The 13,141-nt window shown below is 23.9% G+C and overlaps 1 protein-coding gene across 1 annotated transcript in view; it reads right to left on the bottom strand.

The window, feature by feature from the left end:
• LOC114126333 (probable G-protein coupled receptor CG31760) overlaps positions 1-13,141 on the bottom strand; it is a 133,445-nt gene that overhangs the window by 105,889 nt on the left and 14,415 nt on the right. The window contains exon 2 of the mRNA XM_050199889.1: positions 9,710-10,110. Within this exon, the coding sequence (XP_050055846.1) occupies positions 9,710-10,015 (306 nt within the window). The 5' untranslated portion in view covers positions 10,016-10,110. The remainder of the gene's footprint in view (positions 1-9,709; positions 10,111-13,141) is intronic.

Below are 13,141 nucleotides of genomic sequence, written 5' to 3'. Positions count from 1 at the left end.
ATAATTTGCTCTTTTTTAAAAAATGAATTCAAAATAAATAAATAAATTATTAGAAAAAAAAAACACATTAAAAAAATAAAACTCTAAGACGTCCAAAAGAGCAAAACGTAAATATTATTTATAACCGAAGACGAATTTGAAAATATTATATTTATCATTGAAATTTGACGTTTCTAAGAATATACTTTTAGTGAAAACAAACGGATAAAATAAAAAAGGCGTAATATACCATTTTAACGGGATTCAAGTATTTTCTGCAGACGTAGTATAATTTTTGAAATGCTAACCACATATTATAGTACTTATTATGCGAGTTACCACAACCATGACCACTTAAAGCGTTTATTGCTGTGTCTGGACCAAACACAGCTCGTTCCATAATTTCGGACGACTTCTGTCAGCCACACGTTCGCATAATAATATTAGTTGAATAGATTAAGTTTTTATTACTACATCTACGTTAGTGCAATGCCGACGAATTATGTCGAATAAAACTTGATTTGGCTCATATGAGGTGTACATATTACTCTAGGTATATACCTAGAGCAGGTATATGAAATTAACAGATCAATAAACAATAATAATATTATTTCAGATAAATAAAATCTAAAATGCACTTCTAGTGTACCTATATAAGTGTTATAACTTATAACAACTAATAACAACGTACTTTCAATAAAAATACATGAATGAGTTATGAAATTATTTTAATTATTAATAGTATTTTCAGTGTATAGAAAATGCAATAAAAATTTTAGTAAAGTTTATTTTACTTATGTGGAATTTCTGTTTCTTTTCCCTAATATTTTTGAGAGTTTATACAATTCCGAATACATTAAAGTTGATCTCAACAACTTTAAATTCAAAATAAATCATGTATTTATTTGATACATTATATATTTATAAATTATAATAGACAACTTCCAATAGAATTTTTTTTTAGGTTAAAATGTTAGTTTTAAGTTTATACAATGTCGTTAAATGTAAATATACATTTAAATGTATTTTGAATAACTGTAAATGTAAATACTTTTTTTTAGTTTATCGAATTTAATTTATGTTTTAGAAGTTAAAAACAATATACATATAACAATATATTTTTTTTATATATATATAGATTTTAGGAATCTTTAAAATACTGCTCTACATGTATCTACTTTTTAAAGAATAATTGATTAAAAATGTAAATAAATTATCTGATGATGGTAGATTTTGTATGTTATATATTCGTTTTCAATATCTATACTCAATTTTTAATACGTTTATAAAAAAATATTATATCATTTAAATAATTAAATATACAATAATTATTTACCTAATTTTTATAATATATCAAGACATATTTTTTTTTAAAAAAAAAATTATAAAGTAACCACATAGCAGATACTAAAATTCTTAAATATCAATTATGAAAATAATATATACATATTACAGATATAGCAATTTTATGCTTAATATTGTCAAAAACATTATATCAAGATATACATAAATATATTAATTAGCATATTTAAATTATACAAGACCGATGAAAATTATTTTTCTTGACAAAAAATGATTATAACTTCCAGAGAAATTTCGTTTGTTCTTATATAACTAATAAGTTATTAGATGATGACAAAAAAAACTCTATGTTTTTATATTCATCTGATTATAAGATAATAAGATAACTAGAAGCAACAAATATTATTTTATTTAAAATTATTGCACATCACGTCTTAAAAATTAAATGTATGCAAAAATCATATGCAACTATAATCATTATTTTTTGTATGGTGGTTAAAGAATTACTTTATTTTTTTGTTGTAACTAAAATATATTAGCTGTTAAAACTTGAAACATTCAAAAATTACACTAATATATTATAAAACGTTAAATTTGTGCATCATTTATTAAGGCTTTGCATTTTAATACAATTTATATCATCACTACTTCCTAATAAAACCTAAAAATATAAAAAGAATTTAATCAAAATTGTCTTTATAGATAGTTTACATTTTAATTTATTATTGGTTTATTCAATAATAAATATATATATATATATAATATATATATATATAATATATATATATATATATATAATATACAGTATACAGATTAATAAACAAAGAATGAAAATTTTAGGTATTTTTATGTAATAAAAAATTATTATTCGAGTATATTTGAAATGTTTATTATATATACAATATTATATTACTACATTTTATATCATTCATGTATATTTTAAAACATTTAGATTGATTTTAAGCTATTTCCTATTTATACTACGAACCATTCAACGGTAAGTCAGTATTGACATAAATTCGATGTTTTTGACAAAAATTAATTCAACTAGCCATACTAATAAAAGCAAAATAAATTATTATAATAGCAATATAAATTCATAATACACCATAAAATACACCTACTACTATGTTTAGGTCGACGGATTGTCTTTGCTTAGAACCGTTTTTCGTATATAATGATTTATTCATGGATTTCAAAATTAACACTTCCATTACAGTGAGTAACTAAATTAAAGGTACACTGGGTACCATTTGTATGCAGAAATGACTAGCTAATTACTTATATTTTTAAATTTATGGAAATAAATAAAATTATAATTAACTAATTAAATACGTAAAAAGGATTTTTTTTTTTTAAATATTTGACGTACTAATAAGAAATTTAATTGTATCTGATCGATAAAATTATTTAAACGCACGTTTTCTAAGATCTTTTAGACAAATCAGATTAAATATTAAAAATAATGTACTTCTAATACACATAAAATCCCAAATTTAATATTTAAATTAAATGTACTTGAGTATATATTGGTAATGTAAATTATCCTATATCAAATTTAAATGATTTATTTAAAATTATTTTTTTCTGAATAACGTTTATTTGCTTTAATTTTAAAAACTTTATACATTTTTTTTTTTGCATTTAATTAAGTATTTTATTTAAACAGGGTAAGTGCTAATGTGTTGTGGTAGTAATATTTGGTTATATTATATTCATAGTGGATAATTTTATTTGTATTGTAGATAGTTTATTTGGAAGTGGGAATAGCATTGAAAATCGTTGGCACCCTTGTTGTAGTTTAATAGAAATTGATGACTACTACATTAGCTATTTATCCAATGTTATATCAAGGTCTGCTGCAAGCTGGGATACCTACATAGGTATTGTACTAATTATATAAAATGAAAGTTGTTGAGTTTAATGGCAACCATGTAAACTTTATATTAAGCTCCAGTGCTTTTCGAAGCATTTATTCGAATCTTCTCATGTTTTCAACAGTTAATGATAGTACATTTAAATGATATTATAAATTTATAAATTGACAGTTATCTCTACATTTATTTAAGTTCAAAGAATTAATAGCTGTGTAAAGATCAATTAAGAGCAAAATATTTTTAGGAATATGATGTACTTAATCTTATATTATTAAACTCCAAATTTAGAGCCTTTCTAGAGTTTTATTTTTGGATATAGTAAATAATCCAACAATAACAATATAATTTTTTAATATTAATAATACATTGAACATGTATGTAACATAATCGCATACCCTGAACGCCGTCGTACTATATACAATGATCTTTAAATCACCTTTAGGCACAACAAAAATCAAGTTATTATATTTGGGGAAAATAAATGTAAATAATGTTCAAGTACTTTTATTAAACATTTATAATACATCAAAATAATTATTAAAAACTTAAAATTAATTATGGAAAACCCAATCATTTTATATAACACCTATTTTCGAAGAAATCAATCTTTTTTTTTTTAATTAAAAAAATAATGACAAAATCCACGAACATAGCACGAATATTTGCAAATTATTTTATAATTTAAAATTCATTACATTTTAAAGGCTTAAAAATGTAATACAAGATTCCTCGTACGTTTTTTCTTAGAATATTTAAAATATATATACACTATAATTTATACTATATTATTCACATCATATTTATAAATTTACCAACATTTCATTTTTGACAAAATTATATAAGTCAAAATATTGTACATTTATTTTTTCATTTTTTAATCATACAGTCTATAAATATTATTTTACAATAATTATAAGTATTACTGAAGGTATTAAACAATTTATATATATATTATATATTATATATAAAGAATATGAAAAAAAGTATGTATGATATAACAATATCAATACAATAGGTTTGTGTGGAGGAGCCACCCCGTGTTGGAACTTCAAGAAGCGTGGTTAACCAGTCTGTAGATTTCGACACCACGATCGTTTCAAGAGCTTACTGTGGTCCTAAGTAATAGTGTGATATCACATTCAAATATTGGTGAATTTTGATGATCGTGTGTATTGGATTGAAAACATTAATAGAAGATTTTGGCAGTATTTAAAACTATTTAGATGGTATTTATGTAGACTGTAGAGCATAGTTAGAGACGTAAGTTTTTATTGAAATACTTATATTTTATTTATATTAGAGAGATTGGTAGCCTCTCAGAGTTTTATTTCATAAGAGTTTATTTTTGAGATCAAGATGTTTTGATAGTAGGTAGCGTAGTTGGCACTGAATGGATTTTGTTTTATTGTTTGATAACATATTAAGGTAATTTTATATGAGATTTAGTAAGTTTATTGAAACGAAAAAAAAAACAGTCTTTTGATCAGATAATTTTAATTGTTTTGTTATAATTCAAAAAAATTCAAAATTAGGAATTTTAAACTTTTACCGTAACATTTATTATTATTATTATTATTTTATAGAGAATGTATATTTCAAGATATTAGAAAAAAATTTAAGCTTTTTGTATAACGAATAGTTTTGTATTGGTTTATAACCTAAAAACAATAGAATAATATGGTATTGTACATATTATATTATCAATAAAATAATATTACATATTATACTCGTAAGTTTGAAATTAGTTCATCTTTTTGAAAAAATATATTACTAATAGTAATATATGTATATAAATTATTCAATATCCTTAAAAATAAATGCTTACACTTGTTTTTGTTATTTAGAATCATTTTTTGTTTGCAATTAATTTAACATTGAACTCAAATTTAACACATCCATTAAAATTAACTATACAATGATGATATACATTTGAAACATATGAAATACATCAAAATGGCTTCCTCGGTATTTTTATTGTGTTTCCACATTTTATTTACAATTACCACTTTTTACCCTTCCATAGTTATGAATATTATATATATATATATATATATATATATAACCTATTATTAATAATACATTATCCAATTTGTAAAACAGTGCATGTAATTATTAGTTAAACAACTGCTGGTTTGTTTATAATGTATTATTAGAAAAAGCATTTTAAAATATCGATTAAATGAATAAAAAAAGATAAATTGTAATTGTATTTTAGGTATAGGTTTATATAACAATGATTTATATGAATAGGACCATTTATTATTTTTTTTAGGAACATCATCATGCATACGTGGCTTACACAAGTATTAAGTATCAATTTTAATTACGTTTCACTTTTCAATATGAATAATATATTCATGATACGAATAAAATATTATTATTCCACAATGGGATAGTTGTTATAATATGAAAATGTAGCTACCATATTTATTTTTTAAATATATTTTTCTGAAACAATAGCTGACTTCAATAATTTATTATTAATGTTAAAATAAATCTATCAAGTTTTTCAACAAACAATTTATGGGTAAGCGTTTTAAATGCTCTTTTGTGTCTGAACAAAAACAAATCTTATTAAAAATGCGTGAATAATAGGTTTATACGTTTCGTCATTAATCGTGATTATATTGGATAATTTTAAAACAATAGAATGTCTTTATAATAGGTAATTAGATGAACTTACACTTTAGTTTTTGAAAAATATATATATAACTTTCACTCTTCCTTTCCAACGCTTATACAAGTCTAATCTGATCGAATAACATATCAAAATATTCATTTACTATTTCAGTTTTTTTTTTTTTAAATAATTATACAATCCACTCACGTTTTCTTCAAAAACCTATTTTGTTTTTATATTCTACTTAATAGCGCTGACATTTATTCTTTAAAATATATATTATATATACTTACAGAGAAAATGTAAAAAATATGTTTTAGACCATAAATAATATCGATAATAGCATTTCATTTCGATCAGATAGTCAAGTTCTATTCCTTTATAACCTTTAAAAGCAAGTGATTAAAGTTTCTACAAAACTGTACAATTCGACCTTTACACAGTATACTCAAGTACTCAACATATATTCTGACAACATATTGAATAATGATTTAAAATCACAAATAGTTATTAAATATTTATGTACATTTATCGAGTATTATTATTGACGATCCCGAAATACTTATAGATATAAATTATTTAAAATAAGTACTTATAAAGTAAATATTTTATACCGTTTTAATCAATTATTGTATTATTTTTATACGTATGTTATTACATTGTAACCTTTAGTTTTACAACTATTCTATAAAAAATACATCAATTTTTGACACATAATAATTTTAATTACATGTTTATGGATTTTATACACTATTCTATCTATTTAATTTTAATAGAATAGATTTATTTCTTAAAATATGTACAATATGATTTTTAATATAATTTTAAGTAAATTTGTTTAAATATGTTTTAACCATAAATCAATGAAAAATAGATAAATTAGATTATTAATATAAATTTAACACAGAAACAATTTTTACAAATAATTACCATTTTACTAAATATATTTATTCAAACATAAAATTATATTTAGAAAATAAATAATTTAATAAATTTCATTTTTATCGATTTCTATATTATATTTTATTCTGAATTTAATGAAGCATTTTTTATAATAATCAATACAGATCATGATAACCTTAAAAAATAATTAATTTAATCCTATTATTTTAGCCACTCATTTACACCAATGATAATTTCCAAAAATGATTTTACATTAAGTATAGGTTTAATTATTTTTTTTCTTTTTATTTTAATAAATAAAAAATTATAATTTGTTCAATATTTTAATTTTTTAATTATTCATTCGTTATATACATAGTGTATACCTACGTTATATGTATTCGAGTTGTATAACTACTGGTGTTTTGCATGGTTACCAAAGTATTTGTATTGGACATTTTATTATAAATATTACAATATTTTTTCAATAGGTCTTTAAAATACATGTATACACACTAACATAGTTAAAAATAAATATATTAAAACAGTTTAAAATAGCTTTTTTATCTATTTTTTCTGCAGCTCTGATTTGTTTATTTTATCTTAACTTCAAATTAGTTTATGGGTAAATCGAATCGATAGGAACTTAGAATAACGATCATTTCGCAGGAATTGTAATTTATTTCAACTTCAAATAAAAAAAAAAAATTGATGTTTAAAAATAGAACTTTAATAATATTTAAATGAGTCATGCGCAAGACTGTTCAATACAGTTTAGTATGTCAGTTTGATTAAAAAAAAAAACGGTATAAATGTTTATAATAATTAAATACATACACGACGCAGATATTATTAATATGTACCTTGTCAAAAATGTCTATACTAAGAAAAGTCATCTTTTGAATGTTAATAAATTATGACCTGATTATATAATGCATTTTGTATTAAATAATATCTAACATAAATTTATACTAAATAACTATGAAATTAAGTACAAAAATAATTCTAAAAATATTATCCATTCTTTAATTTTATTAATTTGAAAAAATGTTTAAGATTAATTTGTTTCTATAATTCTGTCAAACATGATTTATGTATTATGTATAATAATAATATATTGATATATATTATTTGTTTGTGGTACCATTAGAAACTTTTTATAGTAAATAAAATGATTGTATCTTCAATTATTAGGATGGTTCCTGGTAGTCAGTTGAATCTAATTGTTCTTTGAATAATGGGTTAAAAGTGAAATATTATATTTCTTCCTTAAACGGTTTTTGTTATTATTAAAAAAAAATATATGAACTTGAAACATTCTAGTATTTGTTATTTTAATATTTTGTATACAAAGTGAAATTCTCAAAATATTAAGACTTATTTTAAGCTACGTGTATTTATATTTTTTATTATTATTATTTTCCTAAAAATGTTAATATTATGCTTTATCAAAAAGCTTAAATTCCTCGTAAGTAATACTAATGCTTATACTAGTTTAAATTTTTTTAATACATTTAAAATATTATGTCATCACTCCCCAATTTAATTTTTAATAATAAATGGATTCTATCACAAAATCACAACAAATATTGGTTTTATACATTATTTAATATTTCTATTTTAAATGAAATGTCAATTTTTTCGTAATATGTATTTATTATTATTTTTCAGTGTGATACAGATTTAGAATATTACTAAAAAAAAAAAATCAAAACTTTAGGTATTTTGTGTCTTCGATGTATTACTTAATAATTGATTATATTATTAATGAATGTATATACATTTTATGTTAAATCAATTTTAGAGCTTAGACTTAAATAGGTATTTAATTAAATGTTTGACACACTAATTATTGTTATTTTTGTTTTTATAACCTTTTGTTTTAACATAGCATCTATATTAATAATACAGTTCTTATATTAAATATTGTTATTATTCATGTTTCAGTTATTTTTTGTATATTATTTTGATCTATCAGATTTAAAAAAAAAGGTTTTGTCTCATAAATGTTATTATTTAATTTAAAAGAATAAAAACTTTTAAAGAACATATATATTTTTTAATTAAATCAAACTTTGGAAGTGCACAAGAAAAGAGTTAGGAAAGTTAACGTAGATGAACAAATATGATATTTTTTGAAAGGTAAATATTAAAATAATAAACCAACCAACCTAAAGTATATTTCAAGCAATATATAACATTCATATAACATTTTTTTAAATATTTAAACTATTTTTTATAATACCAAAAAAATAAAGGTAATGTAAAACGATATGTTCGTATTTCCTTAGTGTACAATTTAAATAATGTTACTTAACCTTTGTAACAAATGTTTTGTTATATTATATTACACATATTTTATCATTGTACATTTTTTTTTTTTTAATTTGAACGTGAATATAATAATAAACCATTGGTTACACGTAATGCTATTTACCATGTATACTATATGTGATTAGCACAATTTGTTATAATACGATTTTCGATTTACTGATCGATATAATTCTGAGCTCATAATAATATACCATACAACTGAAGTGGATTTTTTAAAATTTTTTATCTTGTGGGAAAAAAAAAGTAAATAAAAATCCCAATGTTCGTGACCTGACTGATGACGCGTAACATGGCCTTTTATAATCCTTTATTTTTAACAATATAATGCTATCAGCTAAACGTCATATTAGTATATAAAAAAACGATATGTTGATAATAATTATTTCGAGAAATCAATTTAAAACAAAACATAAAAAAAAAAATAAATAAACAAATAAATAAATAAATAAATAAACAAATAAATAAATAAATAGAAAATATAGTAAGATAAAAGTGATAACAAAAAATAGAATACAGAGTAACACGACACATTCATTAATTTGTAGTGTCAATTGTTTAATTAGGTTATCAAATCGTTTTTTTATCGTGTTTAATACAATATATAACACGCGTTTACCTTTATCACGAGTACAATTTGATTTGATTTTTTTGCACAACACGCCCCCCGGTCGCGGTTCAAATTCAAATTCAAAAAAAAAAAAAAAACGTCACTCACCTGGGCGTACCGGTCCACGACGCCCTCGCCGAGGTTGAGGTGCGTGCCGGCGGTGCAGTTGTCGCCCAACTGTTGTTGCGACTCGACGATCCGCAACAGCCGGTTGACGATGTCGTTGTCCAGCTCGCTGCTGGACTGCGCGCCCGTCTGCTGTGGCTTGACCGGCGGCTGCGACGCGTTTGGCCGCAGGTTCCTTGCGTTCCGTGACCGGCCGTGCCGTATGGCCGTACTCTGTCCGACGGCGTAACCGGTGGCCGCGCACTGCAGCAGCACCAGCACCGTGGCCGTCCGCAGCACGGCTGACATGGCGTGTGGTCGGTCGTCGGCCGTGTGCGGTTACCGCGACCGCGGTGACGGTGACCGACGGCGCATCGAACACCGTTGCTGCGGTCCGGACACTCCTGCAACGAATCGAGCAAAAAGTCACATCAAGACGGTGCACGCATATAATTAATTTACGATTAGCTAAAAAAAAAAACAGGACCATCTTAGTCTTCGGTATAAGCAAAGTTACTATTGGTTGTTTATTTCGTTTTTAGAGATAAACACATCGACCCACGTCGTCCATTCGAAGGTGTTTTGCGACGTTATTATTTTTTTAACAGTTTGCCGAGACTGCGGTGAAAGATACGCTACGGCTAAATCGCTTTAAAGTTTCATGACTTATCAAACTGTCCGTCGTAATATTATGACAAAAATATATAGGTAGGTGATATTATAAATGTACTGTTTGTCACGTCACATTATATACGTTCAACTTTTGTTAACACTCCGGCAGACATTGTCACTTATCACGGATACCAAAGGAGATGAAAACATATATTTATGATCAACTATATAGCAGAAGAAAGTATATCTATATAGGTAGTCTCGACGGGTTTGCTTTGGAAATAAAGAAGAATAATTACCACTGATACTGTCTATATGAAAACATTTACAAATAATAATGCGTCCAAGATTATTCAGTTGAGTAACTGGACTGTGGACAAGATATTATGTCTCATATATATACTATCTGAGATGGTGCGAATCACATATATCTTTATTTTGGTGCAAACTATACAAACGCGATTTGCAAACGTTGATGAAAATTTACTACATCCACCTTCCAATGCCATACATTTTTTTTCTAAATCTATCGATAAGTATAATAAAATTCAAAATAAAATAAATATTCGGTCACTCTACTGTACTCTGGTGATTTATTTTACAAATGCCGAAATGTTTATAAAACTATAGCGTGCGAGTTATCAAAGAAATCGTTAATGTCAATCGTGTAGATATGTGTTGAAAAAAAACTCCCATTATTATATAACTATTTATACCTTATGACTTATACCGATATAAAAATAAAATTCACATAAATTATTTAATTTGCTACGTTATACACAATTATTAGTCGTCTTTGCATATTTTATTGTAGTAACAATTGTTTTACACATATACGGTATACATAATCATAAAATTTGGATAAAAAACACACGCCTATGCAAACCTATAAAAAAAAAACATAACAGAGTGAAGATTATGAGACTAAAGACAAAGAGGTTTTCCAGAATCGCTAGAATATCATACAATATAAAATATAACACAATATTGTGCATTAATATAATATGTATTATAATATTATAATGTATATTCGTGTACTATGTACATTGTACATGCGTATATATTATTAGTTATTACTAGGTATAATATTATATCTTATTGATCAGGAAAAACCACAAACGTTGGGATTCCTTCATTATATATAGTCGAGTTGTGGTGTACAACTTTACAAACTGGTAGAAACTATTGTGATAGCATCATCTTGTGATGTGTCATTAGTTGTATTACTCATTATTGAAATGCACATGGACAGATATTTTATATGTATGAATATTTATTTATTTATTTATTTTTTTTTATTAGGGGTGAAGACTAAAATAACCCTAATTATTATTTTTATTAAAATATCTAGGTATTTGAAAATTATCAAATAATCTTAAAGGTGCTATATATAATTCGGAGGATCCTAAGTCCCTAGGCTATACAATCTCAGCATATGATCCTTTAAGCCCAATAATATTGAATTTATCGATTTATAAAAAAACAATATCTACTAATCCAATTATGAGTCCAGTGTTTGTACATACATTCCTTGACACTCGAGGAATACTCGTATTCATAACTTTGTTTTTCAATGCCTATAAGTTTCCATATCCTTTTTAAGGTGGCTCACACACGTCTTGAAATTTGTTTTGAATCATGACAATCAAATATTTTTTTTTTACTTATATCTATATAGGATTTTTGTTAATTTTTATCTTTATATTCTTGTATTTAATATACTCAATAATTACTCGACCGATTTTTCAAATTATTCTTAGAGCTGTTAAGAAAGTTGTAAGAGAGTAGTTCGAAAATATACCATAATATTCTATATACAATTTGCCACAGGTGGAATCTTTATCTCGGTCAAATTATTTCATAAAAATATATTATGTACACCGACGCCAATTTTCTGCGAACTGAGGTACGCTAAAACCGTGATACACATATTATATAGCATAGTATTTTATATTTATTCATTTTTTACTGGCCGGATCGGGTGACTAAAACTAGTAATATCTTGTTTAGCGAAACATAATATAAAACATAGCCAGAAAACTTTGGATTTGTATTGATTTATATGTATTAGATAAGTCCCAATATACATTTAAATGTTATAGGTACGCTACATTAAAAAATCAAGGAAATAATTCAAACTAGATATTACTAATAATTCAATATCAAAACACTTATCTTGATTTTAATACAGCTAATAGGCTAATAGTTATTTGAATAACATTATCATTATTCTTTTCTTTTTTTCTTTTTTCTTTTTTAATAAAATAAAACTTAATTTTATTTAATAAATATTTATTTTTTTCTAACATTATATACTAACTATTATATTAATTATATTTATTATTTACATGTAGGTAAATACGAGGTACTCGTCTAAAATGTGTGTATGACAGAAAAACCAAAATAAGTAAATATATAAAATATCAAATACTCGTATTTAATGTGTATTTGAAATAACTGAAATATGTAATAGTTAATCTAAAATACTTACATAACAAAAATTTTGAAAAATAGCTACCGGATACAATATTAAATTATTATATATTTTTAAGTATTTGAAACATATACTACTTTATTTTAAATTATATATTCAATTCAATCAACTTTCGTGAAATTTAAATGAAATATCTACCTATTTATATATTTTTTCTTTATATTGTATCGTTCTTAAGTAAAACAATGAAATACTAATAGTGCCACACTATAATTTACCAGAAAATTAAATGAGATAACACTTCAAAGTTAATATTTATTAAAATTAGTATTTTATTAGTAATTAATGATTTTGTTATGAGACGCATAATTAATATATCTGATACATTA

This window comes from Aphis gossypii, chromosome 2 (genome assembly GCF_020184175.1).
Source record: "Aphis gossypii isolate Hap1 chromosome 2, ASM2018417v2, whole genome shotgun sequence".
NCBI classification, from domain to species: domain Eukaryota; kingdom Metazoa; phylum Arthropoda; class Insecta; order Hemiptera; family Aphididae; genus Aphis; species Aphis gossypii.
Note: the sequence above shows the minus strand (reverse complement) of the source record. Positions and strands in the feature narration are given on the sequence as shown.